The sequence below is a fragment of the Equus asinus genome, chromosome 5, assembly GCF_041296235.1.
Source record: "Equus asinus isolate D_3611 breed Donkey chromosome 5, EquAss-T2T_v2, whole genome shotgun sequence".
Lineage (NCBI taxonomy): Eukaryota > Metazoa > Chordata > Mammalia > Perissodactyla > Equidae > Equus > Equus asinus.
In genome coordinates, this window is record NC_091794.1 from 107748718 (window position 1) to 107769249 (window position 20532).

The 20532-nt window shown below is 41.9% G+C and overlaps 1 protein-coding gene and 1 long non-coding RNA gene across 10 annotated transcripts in view; both read left to right on the forward strand.

Annotated features, from left to right (window-relative positions):
* RERE (arginine-glutamic acid dipeptide repeats) overlaps positions 1-20532 on the forward strand; it is a 403675-nt gene that overhangs the window by 339072 nt on the left and 44071 nt on the right. For 7 of the 9 annotated variants that reach the window (XM_044769612.2, XM_044769615.2, XM_070511161.1 and 4 more), the window contains one exon: positions 2513-2593. In XM_044769612.2, coding sequence (XP_044625547.2) covers positions 2513-2593 — 81 coding nt within the window. Of the gene's footprint in view, positions 1-1006; positions 1275-1554; positions 1780-2512; positions 2594-20532 lie in introns of those variants that run through there. The other 2 variants (XM_044769620.2, XM_044769619.2) reach the window with 2 other exon arrangements.
* On the forward strand, positions 3414-11271 carry LOC139045376 (uncharacterized). Its single transcript, XR_011503665.1, has 3 exons — positions 3414-3551; positions 7753-7854; positions 11139-11271. It is a non-coding gene; the product is annotated as an uncharacterized lncRNA (long non-coding RNA).

Here is a 20532-nt window from a genome sequence, read left to right on the forward strand (position 1 = left end):
GTCAACGGCTACCTTTTTTTTTTTAATTCCTCTCAGTGCTAGGTGCTCAGTAAATACTTAAAGAGTGGATTAATAAGCATTGATTCTTAGGGCTGAGGTTGAGGTCAGGTCCGCGTCATCTCACCCCTGGGGTAGCTCACCAGCCTCTTCAGCTGGTTTCCCTGCATTACAGCTAGTCTCTCCCTTAATCCATGCCGTAGGCCACGGTGCCACCTGAGCAGTCTTTTCATGGAGCACTCATGCTTAAACTTCTCTACTGCTCTACAATTAGGATTATAACTCTTCAGCCTGGCTTTGATTCTCTCTGCAACCTGATCCTCTCTGCCTCTTCAGTCTTATCTTCTGGCATTCTATTCTGCACACCCTGTCCTCCTTGCAGTTCCCAGAATGTTCTGTATGCCCTTCCTGGCTGACTCCTCTGCTTGACGCCCTGCTGGATCCCACCTGGCAGGCTCATGCTCTTCCTTGTCACTTCCTCTAAGACATCAGTAGGGTAAATTGCTTCCTCCTCCTAGCCCCACCCACCATCCTTTGTTCTGCTGCTGCTTTTCTTTGGGGCCTAGAAATTCATCTATTTACCTGTCTGCCATGCCTGCCAGACTAGAGCTCCTTGAGGGCAGGGCAGTCTCCTTCCTCTCTGTGTGCCCTGTGGAGATGCTCTGCATATAGCCCAGGATGCATGTTGATCTTATGAATGATACTTCTGTCAAGTAACAAAGGTCACCCTTCATCAGACTAAAGGAGGGCTGCTTTCTTGTACCTTGACAGATTTTTCCTCTGAACTATACGAATTATATTGAAAACTGACAATGATGAGTCATATCTTAGAAAGGGGTGAAATCTGAAAATGCAGAAACTCCAGGAATGGAGTAGGAGGTTGCAGATCGGTCTTGCAGGCCAGGGCTGGCTCTTCACTGAATTTGCCCGGCTGGTCTCAAACACGGGGAGTGGGAGGGACTCTCCTCCCGGTGGGCAGGTGATTTATTGGCTGGGAAGCTTCCGCGGTGGTTTAGTTGTGAAACGGCGCCCTGCGAGGTGCAGGCTGATGCCTGGGCCGGGCGGGAGTGGCCGTCCACAATCCCGGGCCGGAAGGGACCACGGGGGTCGTCGGGGCCAGCCCCCCATCTCGCAGCCTGCGGGCGGTGGGCGTGTGTCCGTCGCGTTGCTGACTCTGCCCGCGTGGAGGGAGGATTGGAGACGGAGAGGCCTGGGAAGGGCCCGGAGTGCCGGCTTGGCCCCAGCCCCGCGGGAGCCCTTTGCTCGCGCTCGCCGCGGTAGGGAGGAAGTTTCTCTGCTTTGCTGCCGGGGTTTACTCCTGCTGTTCGGAAGGAAGAAACCGAGATACGTCGCCGGGGTCCCGGGAGGCTCTGGCCGAGGGCCCGACGCAGAGCCCCGGGGTGGGGGCCGGAGCGCAGGGCCGGCGGGCGGCGCGGCGATCCAGGCCGCCTTTTGCAGCCGCCCGCGGCCGCGCCGGGCTCAGCGCGCCGCGCTCGAGCCTCCTCCCCCGGTGGCGGCGGCGGCGGCCGCCCCAGCCCCGCGCCCCCCGCGCCCCTCGCCGCGCGGCCCCGCCGCAGTCACACGCCGAGCCGCGCCGGCCGCCTCCGCCCAGCGCTTTGTGGAGCGGGAGCCGAAGCCGAGTGACAGGCGCGGCCTCTCTCCGCCCGGACCCTGAGTGCGGCCGGCGCCGGCCCGGCGTACCTGTGGCTGCCGGGCCGCCCGGCCGGCCAGCCGCGAAGTGCCGCGGGGGTCGCGGCACGGGAGCGGGCTTCGAGCCCCGAGGTGGGCGCCGGGGGAGCCTGGGGCTGCCCCACTGCGCCGGGGGGGGGGGGGGGGGGCTGTCCGGGACGAATGGGACAAAGTGAAAGTCTCCAGACTGCTAAGGAAATGGGGCGGGGGCGGTGAGGGGCATCAGGAAGAAGGAAGGGGTGCCGATGGTTCTTTATTTGGTGCCTTGGAGTGGCTTTTAATGTCGGCGATGGCGGGGCAGGCCATCTGGGGTTCCGGCTCCCAGTGGGCTTCCGAGATATCGATGCTTTCCTGGTGAATTCTTCCGATTAACGAAAGGGCCTTTTAATCTTCTGGGGTACCCTTCTGTAGAAAAGTCTCCACGTTTGGTTGTTTCCCCCTTTCTGCTCGACACTGGGAAGCTTCGTTCTCAGGTGGAAAGCAATTATGCCGTTTTATTGAAACACGGAGTATATTTGTTGTTTATACCTTCATGGACCAGTGCGGGGACTGGTGGCACAGAGGGCACGGATTGCTTCTTAGCCTCAGACACAGGATGTCCTCCTAAACCTGTCTGGTGTGTGGTTAGGGTTCTGATGACGGCTCTTCACGGCCTGCCCTGGCCATGAGTCCCAGCTGTGCTGCTGTAATATTCCCCCAGCCTCGCCACTATTCCCTAAGACTTTTTTGCGGTTGTTACTGTGCTGATTGCAGATATCTTTGCTTTGCTGACATCCTGTTTTGCTTTTGGTTTTAAAATCCCATTTGCCGTTTCTTTTTATCACAGAAACGCTTCGTTAAGGGGCTCAGGCAGTACGGCAAGAACTTCTTCAGAATTAGAAAGGAGCTGCTTCCCAATAAGGAAACAGTGAGTACAATTGGACTTTATGTAACTTGATTTTTTGCCTCATTGCTCCTGCTGCTTCTCTGCACTTGATCTTATGAAATGGTTTCCTTTAAGCCTGCGCTGTGCTCAGACTTAGGCTGGCCTATAGGATCCTATTCATTTTACTTCCTTCACTTTTAGTTTTAGCTCATGATTTTAGACAGTAAAGTGACAAATTATGCTTGTCTCCCCAGAAAAAAAGTGGACTTGTAAGAACAGAAAGGTCTTTGGCAACAGAGGGTTAGTGGGGCATAGAGGGGAGTCTGGGGTGTTAGGGAGTTAACATCTAATTTTAATTACAGTGGCCGAAATAGGAAATGTCGTTTATCTCTAGCTTGGATTTGGTTATTGACAAAAGTCATCAACCAGACAGCAGAATTAAGAGGTTTGTAGCTCGCTTTACTTTGGATTCTATTGGGACTTTTTCTTTATTCCATGTTGGTATGTTTTGAAGAGTAGCTTTAACTCGTTAATTTTCCAGCCCTAAAAGTTTGTACTTTTCATTGGGCAGATACACAAGGATTCTTATAAATTGCTTAAATGAGGCTTTTAAAAAATTACTTTGATGTTTCACAAAGCTGAGAGTCAGATCTTGCTAAACTTGGGGTGGGAGGGTTTGCTGAGGAAACTTCAGAGTGAAGTTGTATGAAGAGAATGCTAGCAGGGAATTCGGTCTCCTTTACCAGCAATTTGCTACAGGTGATAGTGGAGGAGGGTAGGAGAGAGTCCTTCTGGCAGCCAAGGAAAGGGGAGCCTGGGAGTGGAGTAGGACCAGCCGCTTGCCAGAGTCTGGTGGAAGTGGAGCCCAGTAAGCAGCAGTGTTCTTCAGAACTTGGGGCTGGAGGGTGAATATTTAGGCATGGAGCTGCTTTTTTTAGGGGGGCTGGAAAGAGGGAGTGTGAGAGAGGAAGTGGATGAAGAATATCCTTTATAAAAGCAGGTGGGTTGTTTTGGTTTTTGGTTTCTAATTGGGTGTTGTTTATTGCATTCCTCTGTTCTATTTTCATTCTTTTATTCTGGGTGGTGGTGGTTGTTTTAATGAACTGTTTCTCGACACTTTCTGTATAGTTCCTTATGAACACTGATAACCCATAATAGGGAAGAAGAGTTCTGAGGTTTCAAGTATAGTCTCATATAAATTGGTGGTTTGCATCAATCAATCATAAGTAGATTAAGCTTTTAATATTTATTATACATCTCAATATGCTGAGATGGGTCATTTTGAGAATGGTAAAAAAAAAAAGTAACTGTTTATAGACATTAAACTAAAATATATTGTAATCAACTTATTTTTTGCTCTTTCCAGAACAGATTTGAAAGAGATATTTAATGTGGAACAGTGAAAGAAGTGATTTGACCTAATGTGATGGGCCAGATTATAACCTCTCAACTGAAGTTTTATCTATCCCTGTGCTCTGCTAAAAGTTGCAAACCATGAAGAATTTGATATAAGATAGTGCTCAACAATTATTTTATTTTTCTGCTTAAAAAATAAACTTATAGTAGCAAGATTAAGCATTAATCTAAAATCTGTCTAGCTTTTGGAAATGCCAGACAATTTTATCTAGTGGTTTATCTCTCCAGTGGGAATGGATCTGAATAACCTTTAACCTAGGGTGAGGGTCTTCTAATCTGTTTTTCTTCTTGTTCTTGGTTGTCTGTTATTTTTATTGATGACATCTGACTCAATAAGCAGCCTTTTCTCCTCCACAGAGTTGTTCTCAGTGCACCAAACTTCTGAGCTGGTTCTCAGGACCTCTTTCCTGAGATCTTTCCCCATCACTTCTCTGCCATCCCTGTTTCCCAGCCATGTGGCTCCTCTTCTCACTTTTCTGATACCCAGCAGTCTTCCTGTTTCCAGCCTCTTCATCAGGGCACGAGAATTGGAGCTACTGGGAGAGTTTTCAGCTCTGGAGGATTTATTATGGCTGACATTGGCTAAATGTTCTTAGTGTCCTGCTGTCTTTTGCATAGAATTGGAGGAGTTTGGTAGTAGGGTAAATCTGTAAGTATTCTAATCAACTGGGAGAGATACTCATCTCATATTTTCCTTAGTTATCAACATAGCCAAGCTAATCATTCACAATTCATAGGGAGGGGAGGGCAAAGGTTATTTTTCATTTTTGCTGCGGAAGATGAGAAAATTTGCAGGTGCTAGTGTTCTTGGTTCAAAACTTCCTTGGTAGAAATCTTCACATGGTCATGCTTCGCAAATCCTTCTGATCTAGAGACTTGCCACATTCTCTTCTATTTACCAGAATTATTAACTCATTTCTTTGGTATTCTCAACTGACTTGAAACTTCAGAAGGGTGTCAGCATCCAAAAGCACACGCCTGATTGGGCATGGGCGCGAAGGTCAGCAGACCTGTGTTCTATTCTTGGCCTTACCGGTAACTATAGTACTTGATGATCTCTTTTAACTGTGCAGTCTGCTTTGAGCTGTTCTTTGGGAAGTTCAGGTCAAATCCTGACAAGGACTGGGAAATTTTTTTCTCTAAAATGGTGTTTCTTTGCATGAGAATTTTATAGGTGCTACAATCTTTGTAAGATATTTGCACCTCTTTGTCTTTTGCTGGGTCTGACAGCAAAGTGATGGTTCTTGCCTCCTCTGCCACTGTGGGGCCTTAGGCAGATTATTCAACCTCTCTATCCTTTAATGTCTGTGTCTGTAAAATGAAGTGATCTTTTTACCCCTTAGAATTGTTTTGAGAACTTAGATGAGATAACGTCTATAAAGAGTACATAAAAACACTTGAAAATGATTTTCACCATCTACCCCAAATACTACATAAAGTAGCTAAATGCTATGAAAAGTACAGAATTATTTTCTACTTGTAAACATACTGAACTTACATAAAAAGATATTACCTATTTTTCATTAACCTGTTTTGCCAAAAACCCTTTCAGTTGAAAAACTGGGAAGGGGGGATGAAGGGCAGTGCCTCGTTTTAAGGATGTATTTCCTCTGTCTTGAAGTTTTGTTGAAGAGACTTCCATTCTTACCAATTCATTCCATGTGGTCATGCAGACAAAGGTTCCTGGTGGGCATAGACATAAACAGCTTTCCTAGCTCTTCTGGTTTCTGGTGTTTATTAGACAGGAGCTAAATCTGGCTTTTCTCTGGACACTGCTGCCCACTGAAGTGGGAATGGTGGCTGTGATTGTGGAAAACCAACTGTTTATAGAGGTTTAGTTGAGTGGGTATTACGTGTTAACCTCATGGTACCCAAGAGAATAACTGCAAGTCAGATACTGTGGAATCATGGTTGTACAAATATCCCATAGTTTACATATGATCTTTCTCCCTATTCTCCCTTTCTCTATAACCATTTGTCTCCCTCAATATGCTTACAAGGTGTATAGTTATCTTTAGTAGTAAAATATATTAAGAAATCTTTGCTGAGCATCTCAGATTCCCCTTGGCTCTATACCTCTTCTCCCTCAAGACACTGTTTGGCCTAAACCACATCAGAGTCTTCGTGTTAGTACATTTGTATAAATCAATGTGAGTGTCCCATGACTGAGCCTCTGACAAGATGGTGGGGAACCAGGATTCTTGGGTTCTGCTTTAAGCACTGCCATGTAGTCGTTGGGTCGATGAATTACATGACTTCTGATGTTAAGGTAATACCTGAAAAAATAGGAGACCTAATAGAGTTGAAACTTAATTACCAGGAAGGGAACCCATGTTATGAAAAATAGAAAATCATGGGTGTTCCAAAAAGAACTTTTCATTTGATTTTTATACACAGTGCAGTTTGCTTCAAGATCATGAGATAATTACTCAGGTGACAGTGATGAATGTCTTCTTTTACCCTGAGAATATGTCTGTGTTTGAATGAAAGACTTTCCATGTCTGACACCTGGATGATTGTCCCTTAAATCCTGGCTGGCCTTTGTGTATAGCTCTGTGTACTGTTATTCAGACAAATTCAGCTAGCATTGGATCATAGACAAGGGAGCACTTGCTCAATGACCTGTCTCAGATACGGCTAACATTAGCGAGAAGACAGTTTGATCTGCCCCAACTTGGTAGAGAGAAGAGGTATCTGCAAAGTGTTAGCCTCTGGAGGGAGAACGTGAAAAGGCACACACCCTGACTGTCTTTCTTATCTCTGTAGTTTTATTTTTGAGCACTTAGCCCAAAAGAGATTAAGCTCATGTTACTTATAAACCCAATTGCTGGTGCATTAGTATTTACTGTACTAGAAACTCATTTTCACCCACTTCCATTTTCAGAGCTAGACATTCTTTTTGTGCCCACTGAGCAGTGTGATGGGTGGAATATCTATAAAGAGAAACAAGGTGCTATCCGTGCCCCACAGGGAGCTGGCGTTACAGTGGGGAGGATGAACCATTGACATGCCTGTCACATTTGGCAGTATGTGCTAAGGGCCCTGGTGGAGGTTCAGACCCCACAAAGTGAGTTCAGAGGCTGGGGACTTTTGGAAGGCTAATTGGAGGGCGTGGTGTCTGAACTGAGCTTTGAAGGAAGGATATGTTTTTTGGACAGGCCACGTTGAGAGGGTGGAGGAAAAGTGACTTTCCAGCTGTAGGAAATATCATGAGTAGAGGCATGAAGACAGGAAATTGCAAAACGTGCCCAGCAAGTATATTAGTGTGCTTGGAGAGAAGGTTGCATGAGCTGATACAGGAGGATTTAGGCCAAATTTATGGCTTGGAGGTAGACTTTGGGGGACCTTGCACTCTCTCCAAAGAGTGTGTTTGGGGACCCATGGAAGTCTCTTAAGAAGAGATGTGAGAGCATCTGGGCTGAGCTATGGGAGTGTTCTTGAACAGTATGAACAAGATGGAGACCAGAGAGGAGGTTCTCGTAATAATTCAGTCTTGTGGTAAGACAGAAAATGGGGAGTTGAAAGTGATTTATGGAAATGGAAGAGTGCCTTTTCTCTTGATTTTCTCTACTGAAAAGGTGTCACTTTTTTTGAATGGGGCCAAGAGCTCAGGGAAGGGGCAACTGGTTTGATGTTTTGAGTGATAGGATGAAAAGTATTAGAGATTTAAAATTTTAATTTAAGAAATAACATGACAATCAACCACCTTTCTCAGCCACATTTCTGGGAGTGAATTTTATTAAATATGTACATAACTACTGAATATTCATTGTTCATTTCTTTAGGCAAAATGTCTTTTGCATAGAGCATATTCCTCCAGCAAAGAATGACTGCTGCTGAGAAAGGGCTCTAAGACTGAGTAATCAAGATTCTGTTAATATTAAGAGGTAAAAATGACTCTAGCATTCAATATGAGCTTTCAGCATGAAGTTTTTTTTATTTAACTTCAGATTATAACCTTAGATAAACAATTTTCTAGCCTCATTAATGCTTAATCTAATGTTACATAACAAAGTCTGAACTTCCTGAATAGGCTAGTACTATTGAGGATACGAATATGTTATAGCCACATGACAATACTTGAGAAAGTCTCTGGTTTTAAACCCAGTATCTCTCCTGCAAATGCTCCCTGCTCATAGTGTGGGCCTCCTACCATCATTGTCATCATCACCTGGAGCTTATTAAAATTACAGATTCTTGAGCTCCTGTCCATTCCTATTGAACCAGAATCTGCATTTTAATCAGTCCCCACAGGTGATCTGAATGCACAGTAAAGTGTAGGAAGCACTGCTGTTTACAGTAATGCCGACTTGCAGAACCCTACGCCTGTGTGTCACATCCATTCTTGATAGAACATTGTTTTTATTCTGTTAAAAGTTGTCCATTGTTTCAGTGTTAGGACTATTAGGGCTTGATTTTATTTTTCAAATTGTTATAAAGTATTTCAAACATAGAGAAAAGTCTCTGGGGCTGTTTTCATTATCAGTAATAAAATTTCATAGTATAGCTTCCTTCTTCCCATCTCACACTCCCATTTTTTCCTAGAAACACATTGTAACTCCTGTCGTATTTCATAGAAAAACTGTTGTCCTCTTTATGGTGTGGCATGCAGTCATAGTATGTGAGTTAGGCTGAGCTAGACTCTATTTGTTTCTAAAAGAAACCTGTTTATTTGAAAGGATGGCCTTCTCTTATTAATATGAAGTTTACATATTTAATATTCACTGTTTCTTTCACTGGCATTCTCATATGAAGTAGAAATATAAATACTTTGAGAGGTTGGCAAGATTGGGTACAAGGAGAGACTTGTGCTGTACCTTTTCTCTTAATAACTTGTCCTCGAGTCCATGCAGATAGAGTTGGAATTTTCCATTCAGGCCAGAAGTGATTGCCGATAGAAGCAGACACGGCACTTTGGCAGCAAGTCCCGTGATCCTTTAGTTATTCCCATGCAGAGGGTTTGCTCCCATTAAAATGGAGTAGAGACTAGAATCTATTCATTGTGGTAGTCTAAACTGTGTGGATATTTGACTGGGTAGTGGTCCAGTCTTGACTAGGGTAATCTAAAAGAGATTGGCTGATTCCCTTGTATAAGTGAAGCAGATAAGAAATTTGCATGTAAGAAAGTTTTGGTGGTGATGTTGGGGGGAAAAAAGGAAGTCTTAAATTAGGTGACTTTTTAAACCAAGGGCCTTGGATATTTGCTCTTCTCAGTGTATATGTCTTTGGCCTGTCCTTGGCCTTATCCTTCCTATTAGAAGTGGTGGGAAGGGCGTGAGGGTGCTTCAGTTGTGCAATGTATTACTTGTAGAAACTGCACGCAAATGAAAAAGGCCTTGGACTTGTAAAGTGTTATTGAACACAGTGCTGTTTATATGGATCAGTTATTTATTTAGCTCTTGGAATTTGCTAACGTGTATTTCTTATGATTTGGCTTCGTCTTGGTTACCTGATGACTTCTAGATGGAGACATTTATGACTTTGAAGCCTAGATAGACTCACCCATTTTATTAGCTAGTAAAACAAATGAAAGGTTTGAAATGGTTTTTAAAAAGACTTATAAGTTGTGATTACTGTAGTTATATTCAATGTGTTTATCCACTTGGAGCTCATATTTTATATCATAAATAATTACTTTTTTAGCCTTGTATGATCTGTGAACCCATTCTAACTTTGAAAATACAGTTTGCTGATGTTTTAAAAAATACATCTAGTCTGTTAAAAACTGACATTAAAAATGTTTTAAAATGTGTCTGAAATCATAATCCTTGAATAGTTGATTCATTTTAAGCTTATTTGAAGTTGTGTCCTTGAGTAATACTTTTAGGAAAATAAAGTAAAAATTTGTTGTATTGTTTAGAAAAGTAAGCAAAGCATTCACCTCAGTCTTCCTCACAGCTGCTTACCAGTGGGGAACTTACCACTGGTAACTTTCCTCCCCCAAGAACATTTTTTTTCTGTTGTATGTAATTGAAAAACCATTAATCGTATTATGGAAGTAAGAAAAGCAAGCAGGAGACATCTTTTTTGGGACACCAGAACTCCATTGACCTAAGTTTTCTTTTCGAGATGTTTAATTTTTAAACTAAGTTTCAATATTAATGGTCTTTGTTATTTTTCCCACTTTGGATATATGATTCTTTGTTCTGTTCAGGTGTCTTAAATCCTTCTTCTGAACCCTCTCAATTGTGGCATCATAATTCTCAGGATTTGGCCTTTGAGGTATTTAAGCCATCATCACATTTGGCAAAATTGGGAGTGTGTTGGGAACTGTTTTGGGGAACCTTTGGTACCCAATGCCTGTGCTCTCTCTAGCGTGTCAGAGGTGCCTGAGGGTGCTCACCCTCATGGAGCTCACAGTCTAGTGAAGAGGCCGGCGGGGCTTGTCTTCTTCTCTGGAAGGTGCCTGAGTTACAGTTGTGGAGTTTGTTCAGAGCTCAGTTATATAAGTCCTGCTTGGGCTGTAATCTCTGAAAGCCACATGAGCCCTTTTCTCTATAGACTGGTGGCCACTACACAAAGAGCCCAATTCCTCTGTCAGAAGAATTGCATTTTGATCTGCTCTTTAGAAATTTATATATATTTTATTTTAGTCTTGGACTTCAGACTTTGCTTCCTTTTTTCTTCCATGCATTTCTGTTCTGCACATGTATATGCATGTATGTATTTATGTAGAACATAAGGCCTGCTGAGCAGGGACCTCATTTTAATACTTTATGCTACCATTAGTGCCCTATAACAGGTTCTTACTTAATATTTGTTAAAAATGAAATATGTGTGTGTCTTCACACATGTCTGAATGATGGGATAGAAATACATTATAATCATAGATATATAATTATTGGTCCTAGAAGGTTAAAACTCCTCGATGTTTTTGGGGAAAAGTTTTCCTCATCTTTTGCTCTTTTGTGTTGGTTTTCATGATCTGCTTTGATGCTGTTTGAAGGACCAATTGAACCCTGGGCATCCAGGCTTTAGACTGTGTAGTGGACAGAAAATCCTTGTTAACTCTAGCACCCCTGGATGGGAAGACTAGCACCTGGAGTTCGCTGGTCCACATTTGGACCTTCCTGTTCTCTTTGTCATATAGTAAATCACCTCTACTGTTTGCATAGCAATTCTGTTTTCTAGATTATTTATAAGATTGAAACTCATTGTTTATTTTTCTCAGCAGGTTTATTGAGCGAGAGAAGAAAATATTGTCTTAAGCAGTAGAGTAAGCCATTACCCAATTGCAGCTTGGCTTCAAAACGATCACGAGAGAGAGAACTGGAGATGAGAGAGAGAGAGAACTGGAGATGAGAGCCAAACGAGGTGGAGGAGGTTAAGTGTTGCCAGATCTCTGCAGCTTTGCAAGATTCCTGTGACTGTTTATGGATTTTTTTTTCCTTTTAGTCAGTTAGTGACTCACCATCATATGCCATTTTATTATCTTGAAAACAGTCTCTGGAATTTTTATCCTGTGTCTTTGCTGTGTGAGTGAAACACTACTGAGGATGTTCTGAACAATATTACGTTAAAGTTTTTTTCCTATGATGCTTGGTTATGTGTTTTCAGCTGCAGCCATTGTCTCTTTGTTCCCATGTGCAGGCATTGAATTTTTCTTGAGTTTGGCAAGAAATGCTGACTTTCGTGTGTTTGGTTATTTTAGAGGGCTGTAGCAGTGTAGGTCCAGCGCCTTTGGGATTTGGTGATTATTGATTTAGGCATACTCCTCCTAGGATCAGAACTCAGTTCTCCTTCCCACAAATGCTCTGTTTGGGAAATGTGCTAATGAGGTACATTGAATCAGGTCAGAGGTTTGTAGCCTTAAGTTGTCAGGGGAAGTGTTAAATTTGGGGAGGGAATCTGGAATTTGCAGAACAATAGGAAGAATAATTAAATTCTAAAGGAAATAGGCCCAGTGAATCCATATGCATGGCCAGCTTCAGCCAAGTAAAGCAGGCAGTAAGTAAAGCAAAACTAGGCAAACTGTAGATATTCTGGATATCCTGGAAAATGTGGTATAAAAAACAAAACCAAGCTTTTAAAATGAATTTCTAAGTTTGCCCTGTCCTGTGCACTGAATTCACTTATCAAAACTTGAAGTCCTTATTTCTTCAAGTGACTCAAGAGAAAAGTCCCTGCGCTTCTTTGTACCATGTCTATCAGATGATTTGGCAGAGTAGTACAGTTAAAGGATGGAGTACTTCTTATATAGTCATTTTGTGTTTCTATTAAAACATGCAAGTTTACAATTAGAAATATGTACCCATTTGTCCAGTAAATTTGTCTTAGACTCAAAGCATACTGTTTTCTTTTGTACTATATCCTGTTCTGATTACTAATTTCCCTCTACATACTTTACCTGGCATGTTATATTTATATTACTTACGTTCGTTGTATAAAAGTTTTCTAGAAATCAGTGACTTAGGATGTTTAGATAGTGTGAATGTAAAAAGTTTATTCCTAATATCAGTCGATCAGCAAGCACTTACAGACTCATTGAGTATGATGAGAAGATAAGAGATGTGGTTCTGCTCCCTGGGGCTGTCTCCAGCTGTTTGGTTGCCACAGTGTGAGTTGGCATGAACCCAAGTGCTAAACTCTGTGGTGTGGACATTAAGTGGTGATAGGAGTCCGAGGAGCTGAAGATGAGGGCTGAGGGAATTGTGCTTATCCTAGAAGATATGCAGTTAGAATTGGAAGCTTTTTGAAGGATAGGTGTTTTTAAATGTTAAAACTTGTTTGAAATTCCTTGCCAAAGAAAGTCCTTGCAGTATCCTTGTTGTCTATTGAAAAATTTCCCAATACCTGAATCCCTCTATAGCATTCCTACAGAGTAGCTGCCCTGCTGTTCCTGAGAACCTGGAGACATTGAACCCATTAAATGTGACCCTGGTGGTTTGGCACAGTTCCATCGTTTGAAATGTCCTCCTTTTATTAAATTGGAATCTGAATCACTTCATCTTCTATACGTTGTCCTGGACATGTCCCTTGATGACATAGAGAATTATTGCCATGATCCTCCCTCATGGAGGCTCTTCAGGTGGGTCAGGGTAGTTTTCATGTTCCCTGCCCAGGCCTGTGGCCTTAAGCTGTCCAAGCATGCTTCTGCATCCCACACCATCCATTCTAGGTGAGCTCCTTTGTTGTTGGCGCTCTCACAGTGTTGACCAGCCAGAGTGCCCCCATCCCTTGCCTAGCCTTCTCCCTTACCCTGCAGAAGTCACATCTTAGGTTTTGTTTAGTCTTTTGGGTTTAGCATACCTTAAGGTTAGCATTTTTAATCCAGTTCCCATTTCCCACAATGAGAAAGTGTCAACATTAAGATTTAGTAAAAGACGTTACCTGATAGAGCAATGCGTAATCAGACTGTCTTATCAGTTTGGCCATTTTAACACCTGGAGTGGACCTGAGCAAATATTTCCAGTGCCAGACCACAGCATAATCGTGTGTGAAACAGTTGGCTCTTTCCTTATGGAATAGACCGTTAGCTTTAGTCACTACCCAGGGCCTCAGACCCTCCCCAGGAACCTTGTTCATGCTGATCATCTTGATACCAAATCAGTCCCTCAGCCCATTCCTACGTGTTTTGGTAAACTGTGGCTGAAGATGAAGATAGCAGTCATTTAGCAGACATATGCCTTCCTTTGCTGCTTTTCTTTCAACCAGCTGTTGAAAGCAAAGCTTGAATGCCAGAGTTCTCCTCCCCCTCAGAAGTAAAAAGTTTGGAAATGGACGGTTCACAGACTAAAGTGGGAGCCCTGGATTTTAAGGTAAAATCATTGTTCTCATGCTTGCTGTCGGTCTTCCACATTAGAGTTTCTGCCTTTCACTAGGCTTTTCCCCTTCCTAGATCCCTCCTGCCTCCTTCCAGATGGGTGCAGGGGGTACCCCAGCGATACACTTCACAGTCAGCGTGCCCTTGCAGAGAAGTGTGGCAGTTCCGCTTTTCTCCCTCGGTGCTCACCTGGTTGTCATAACAGACTCATCCAGTCTGAGTAGGTAGTCTAGTATTCCATTCTGTTTACCATTGATAGATAACATGAGGGCAAGGTCAGAGGTCAGTAACTCACCTTCACAACTGCTGTCTTGGATAAACACATAGCTTTAGGTATCAGGTTGACCGTTTCCTGTTCTTAGATGCTGTACTCCCTCTGCTGGTTTTGAGACAGCTGACGCTTCCTTGAGAAATATGTGGCTCTGCATTTAAGATGATAGTTTGTGTCCCCAGGTCTTCTACTGAGTATGTTGCTCAAGAAAATCAAGAGAATCTCTCTCTGGCTTTGGGAGAAGTATTTCAGATTTTAGCAAGGATGGCAAGGAGTAAATGTGACGGACGTTCATTTCTAATACCATTCCTCTACCTCACATCCTACCCCTGAAATATTACAACACATTTTCACTTGTTTGGGGTGCCTCCAAACCGAGCATTTCTGTGAGACTTTTTGTTCACTTACAGTTGTTTTCTTTCACTGCCACCCTTTGCCCTCAGCCCAGCCTCCACCTCCCCCAGCACTCACGGCAGGAGTCATTTTTTATAGCACACATAACCTTTAAACCAAAAAGAAAGTGCATTGCTTATAACAAAGTGAATCTCTCTTCTGCTTTTATTTTGAAAAGTCCTCCCTGTTGTTTCATGTGGAGGATATTCGTGGTGAAAGCCTGTTCCAAGTAGGCATTTGTGCATCCCAGAGGAACTTTTGATTTATTGCCTTAACTCTGCCCTCCTTTCTCTGTGGTTCAGAAACCTTTAATGATCTGTGAAGCTCTGAGACTTCAGTGCAAAACAGTAGTCATTTTAAGAACCCCTCCTACTATATAAAAGGCCTGCCGGTTTCCACATGCTGCGTTTTTGACTCCCTGAAAGGGTGGCCTCTCACAAATTTTGGTTGTACAGCACGGCATCCTGGGTTGGAGCCTTGATAATGCTTTTGTGAAATATATTTTCTCGTTCTCTCCCTCTCTTTGAAAAGTTGTAATGAAAATTCCGGGCTCTTGGCCAGCCTGTGAGATGTGATACAGTAGGAATGTTTCTGGTGCCCTTTGTTACTGTTGGGCTTTGATTAAGCTTATTTCCCGTAAGCTTAATTGTGCTCCCCCCGCCTCCTCTTTTTTTATGGCTAAGGAGGTTAACTTAGCCAAGGTTAAGCATGTTATTACACAAGCTGCTGCACCCTTAGTAGAGTCCCTGTGCATCCTTTTGTGGCAGAAAGAGACAAGGGGAGAAAACTTTCTCCCTACGTGTTTGCATTTCCTCCCCCCAACGCGGCCCTCTGCTTTTAACACCAGCTTCAGAAAAATGTTACAAGCCATGCAAGCTGTGTTTGTCTCCCCCGTTTCTTCTACCCGGTGGTTGGTGTTTCAGGAAACCATTGTACAGCTTGTCTTAAGATTTTGTTAAGTTAAAAATCATGGTAGACCTTTCTCTTTGGGGTTTCTGCCAGATGGAGGGAGGAAGCCTCCAGAGCAGCAGTCAACAGACAGTGACATCCTTTGATCCTCCTTGTGGTTCTTTAGTTCAAAAGAAAGAAGTGTTGCAGCTTAGAAAAATATTTTAATACTGCTTTGACTTTGTATTTATTACTCTTTGCATCCTTGCAAATGAGAATACTTTACAGACATTATTTCATCAGTTCTTCAGTACGCTTGTGTAACACAAGGTGCCAGTGTTATTGCACGAGCATAAAGAAGGAAACTGAGGCACAGTGGCACTAAAGGGACGCTCACAGGTACCATCCAGGATGGGAGTGAGGTTGAGCCGAGTGCTGTGAGTGCTTGAGTTTGGGGCCATGTTTACTTTTTATAGAAGGAAAGTGAGATTTTGTTATCATAGAAATTCTTTATTCCCATTGGAGTTCCTTGGCCAACTCACAGTGATGAAGTATAAGTACAGTCATGCATCGCTTAACTTGGGGGCAGGTTCTGAGAACTGCCTTGTAAGGCCATTTCACCGTTGTGCAAACATTATAGAGAATATTTACACAAACCTAGACAGTATAGCCTACTACACCTTTAGGCTATATGGTACTCATCTTAGGGGACCACCGTCGTATGTGTGATCCGTTGTTGACCAAAATGTCGTTATGTGGTACATGACTGTACATGTAGTCCCTTTGTGTCCTAGAAATGTTGAGATGCAGACACTGGTAAGCTAGCCAAGGGCACTGATTGAAACTTCTGTTTGATCAGTGTTCCAGAATCTGCTGTCTCTTACGAAAAATGTGGCCCTGCTTCCTTCTGAGTTAGGTCCTGGGAGGAGCCTGTCTGTTCTATCACACAAGAAGACGAAATTCTGTCATGGCCAGCACAGCTTCACCTTTTCCAGGTTCTGTGCTAAAAATATGCAATTCACCAGACATTTCCTGGATTTCCTAATGCTAACTCTGATCCACCCCTAACTCTGCAGACAGCACTTTCTAGACTTTTAGTTTGAATTAAATTCAATTAAATTTCAAACTTAAAAGTTAACAAGAATAATATAAAGAATTGCCATATATCCTTTATCCAGATTCCCCAAATATTAACATTTTATCACATTACTTTTAACTCTCCCCCTTTAATTCTTAGTTTTAATTTGTGGTTATTCATAATAACCATACATATGGGTTTTTTTTCCCCTGAACTATTTGAGGGGGAGTTGCGCCTTTATCCCTAAAAATACCTTAGCATTTTTTTCTCTTTCTCTTTAAAAAATACTTATCTAGTTGGCTTACCCAGAACCCTGCTACTGCAGTTAAAATCTTAGTACACTTAAGCTAATGCTTCGTAGGTGTATTTTTAGTAATTTTTCCCCATAAAAACACAAGAAAATATACAGGAGAAAATTAAAATTACTGGTAATTTCTTTACCAAGAGGTGACCACAAGTTAACATTTTGGTCCATATTCTTCAAACTGCTCCTTAGGTATATATCAGTAAATAGTTTAAACAGAAGTGGCCTCTTTCTGTTTTAACTTAGCTTTTTTTTTAACTTTGACCTTTTATGTTAAACATGTATCTGTATCCTCATTTTTGATGGTTTCTTTTGTGGTGAGGAAGATTGACCCTGAGCTAACATCCAATGCCAATCTTCCTCTATTTTGTATGTGGGATGCCACCATAGCGTGGCTTGATGAGTGGTGTGTAGGTCTGCGCCTGGGATCCAAAACTGCAAACCGTGGGCCACCGAAGCGGAATGTGTGAACTTAACCACTATGCCACCGGGCCAGCCCCTGACGGTTGCATTTTAAAAAGATATCATAATTTTATTAACCAACTTCTAATTTTGAACATTTAAGTTATTTTCAGTTTCCAGGTTTTTGATTTTTTTCACTGTAAACAATTTTTTTCTTGATGAATGGCTTTGTCTTATTTTTGTGTCTTGTCCATTTATTTCCTTAAGATAGTTTCCTGGAAGTGTAATGGCTATTTCTTTCAAAGAGTATGTGCATATTTAAGACCTTTAATATATAGTGCCAAATTGTCCTCCAGAGAGATTAAATTAGTTTGCACTCCTCCCAGAATGCCAAGTTCCCCACAAGCTCTTGACCATTGGCCATCGTTCTTTTCAATATTTTAACTGATCCTGTAGGTCTTCTTGTTCTGGGAAAACTTATGCTACTGGAACAGCACTCCCTCGAAACAAGAATGAAAAACTGGCCTCCAGTCAGTGGTGAAATGATCCAGAGGCAGATGAATGGTATGGGGACTTGGGACCTCATCTCCCCAGCCCTGGCAGTATTTTGGTAACTGATTAGAGCTGATTGCCATCCTTGAGGAGAGTGAGGTGTGAACGAGGAGTCAAGCCTTAGGGACAGCATTCTGGACCTGCCATATCACCTTGACCGGAGCAGTCCTCCCTTCCACCCTTGAGGTGGCCAGCACCAGTCTGCTGCCATCCAGCTTGCCCTTATGAGTAGCTGAGTGGATTGTTAACCCTGGTTTGTTTTAACTGTAATTTTGGGTTATCCATGAACTCTTCCTCCTTTCTTCTCATTCCCACTCCTGTTAATCAAGGATTGGTTATTTTCATGTTAATAAAGTAATATAGTCTAGTCAATAATTGCTGTGGAGAGAGGGAGCTAAATACTAGTAGTCTCAGTCCAGAATCCCTGGGACTCTCTGGATGGGTAATAGGTCAGGCTTTGAGTTTTCTCATCTCCTTAAATCTGAATTAAAAGCTTACCTGGTTCGTGGAAATATAATTATATAAAGATTAAGACTGGTAAAATTTAAGATTTTAAATACGTGTATTTAAAATTACTAAAAACCTAGAAAGATTGGAAGTAAAAAGTCTGAATATTTTATTAAAGAAAATAGAAAAAGAACAACCAAAGAAAGTAATAAACAAAAGGGAAATAATAAAGATAACAGCAGATGTTAATGCAATACAAGGAAAAAATGAGATGATCCACACTACAACATGAGATGATCTTTGAAAATACCAATAGAATAGGCAAAGCAATACAGATCCTGAGAAAAAGAGAGTAGGCTCAAGTGAACAATATTAGAAACGAATAAAGGAGCCAGTAGAGATAGCCAGACAGAATTTTAAAAACACACACAACAACAACAACAAATAGGACTGCAGTGAAAAATTTTATGACAGGAAATTTTAAAAAGGAGACAAAAAGAGAATTATCAAAAGCGACTCAAGATAGAGACTCTGAACATGTTAATAATCATTAAAGAAATGGAATCAGTGGCTTAAGCACCCCTCTCCCAGCGCCAGTCCCAGACAGTCTTACAGATGAATTGTACCAAATATTTAATTAACAAGTAAATCTTACAGAAGCGCTTTCAGAGACCAGGAAGAGAATGAAAGCTCCCCAACTTATTATAAAAGGTCAGTTTACCCTTGATACCAAAACCATATAAGGACAATCTAAAAAGGGAAAATTGTAGGCCAGTCTCTCACTTCACGAACAGGAATACAAAATGTTCTAAGTAAAATATTAACAAGTATGAACCCAGCAATGTATAAAAAAATACTGCATGGTGACCAAGTAGGGTTTATCCCAGGAACACACAGATAGTTTCACATCTGTGTTTCAGTTATCTGCTACTGCATGTCATACCAACCCAAACTTAGTGTGTAAAACAACCATTTTATTATGTTTGTGGGTCTCATGAATCACCAGTTCCAAAGGGGACACAGTGAGGGTAACTTATCTTTGCCTTCTGGGCAAAAGAAGTGATTTCTGGGCCCTGAGCTGGGAAGACACAAATGGCTGAGGGTGACATAAACAGCTGTGGTCTTCTTTACTCGCATGTTTGGCACCTGGCTGTGATGATAGAGGTTGGGTTCTATCTCTAAGGCTGGGTTCAGCTAACGGTGTCAACTGGAGTACCTGTGCTTCGCCATCACATTTGGCTTGGGCTTCTCACAACATGATGACTGACTCTTCTAAGAGAGCCAGGCAGGAGTGACATGGCCATTCTAACCTAGTGTTAGATGTCATGCAGCTTCATTTCTACCACATTGTATTAGTTAAAACAAGTTACTGAGGCCAGCTCAGATTCAAGAGAAGGGAATTTAGACTTCGTCTTTTGATGGAGGAGTGACAAAGTCACATTAAAGAAGAGTATCTGGCATGGGCTGCCATCCCCACACAGACTGCGGATATTGTTGCAGCCATCTTTGGAAATATAGTTTGCCACATAATATCATGCACTGAGAAACAAATGTGATCACCCCAATAGTTGCATAAAAAGCATTCGATAAAATGTATTCTTTATTATAATGACTTTTAGCAAACTAGGAATAGTAGGAAATCTTAATCTGAAAAGGAGTACCTACCAAAACATACACTGAACATCATATTTAAAGGTGAAACTTTTAGGGGCCAGCCCTGTAGCCAAGTGGTTAAGTTCACGCATTCCACTTCGGTGGCCTGGGGTTCACAGGTTCAGATCTTGTGTGTGGACCTACACACTGCTCATCAAGCCATGCTGTGGCATCATCCCACATAGAAGAACTAGAGTGACCTACAATTAGTATGTACAACCATGTACTGGGGCTTTGGGAAGGGAAAAAAAAAAGAGGAACATTGGCAACAGATGTTAGCTCAGAGCCGATCTTCCTCACCAAAAAAAAAAGACTTTTAGACGTATTTAATTTAAAATAAAGAGCAAAATAAGGATGTCTACTGTCATCACTAATATTAGACTATGTACTCAAATTTCTATATGAAGTAGTCATATAAAATAATCAGACAAAAACATACATGTACAAGACACAGAATGGAAAGGAAGAGACAGAATTGTGATTTGCTGTTGATACGTTTAAATACATAGAAAATTTAGAGTCTTAATTAGCAAAACAAGTGAAAATAGAATAAAATTGCTATAGTTGAAAGATCAAAAATCATAGGTGTTCCTATGGACCAACAATAACCAAGTAGAAAATGTAATAGATTAAAAATTCTGTTCCCAGTGGCAACAGAAACTATAAGATTCCTAACAAGTATAATGATGTGTAAGGCCTTTATTTTTTTAGAAAAATAACATGCTCTAAGACACATAAATAAAAAAGACTTAAACGACCTGAAAGGATGGAGAGATGATGTAGCAATGTTGATCGATAAAACTACTCAACATTA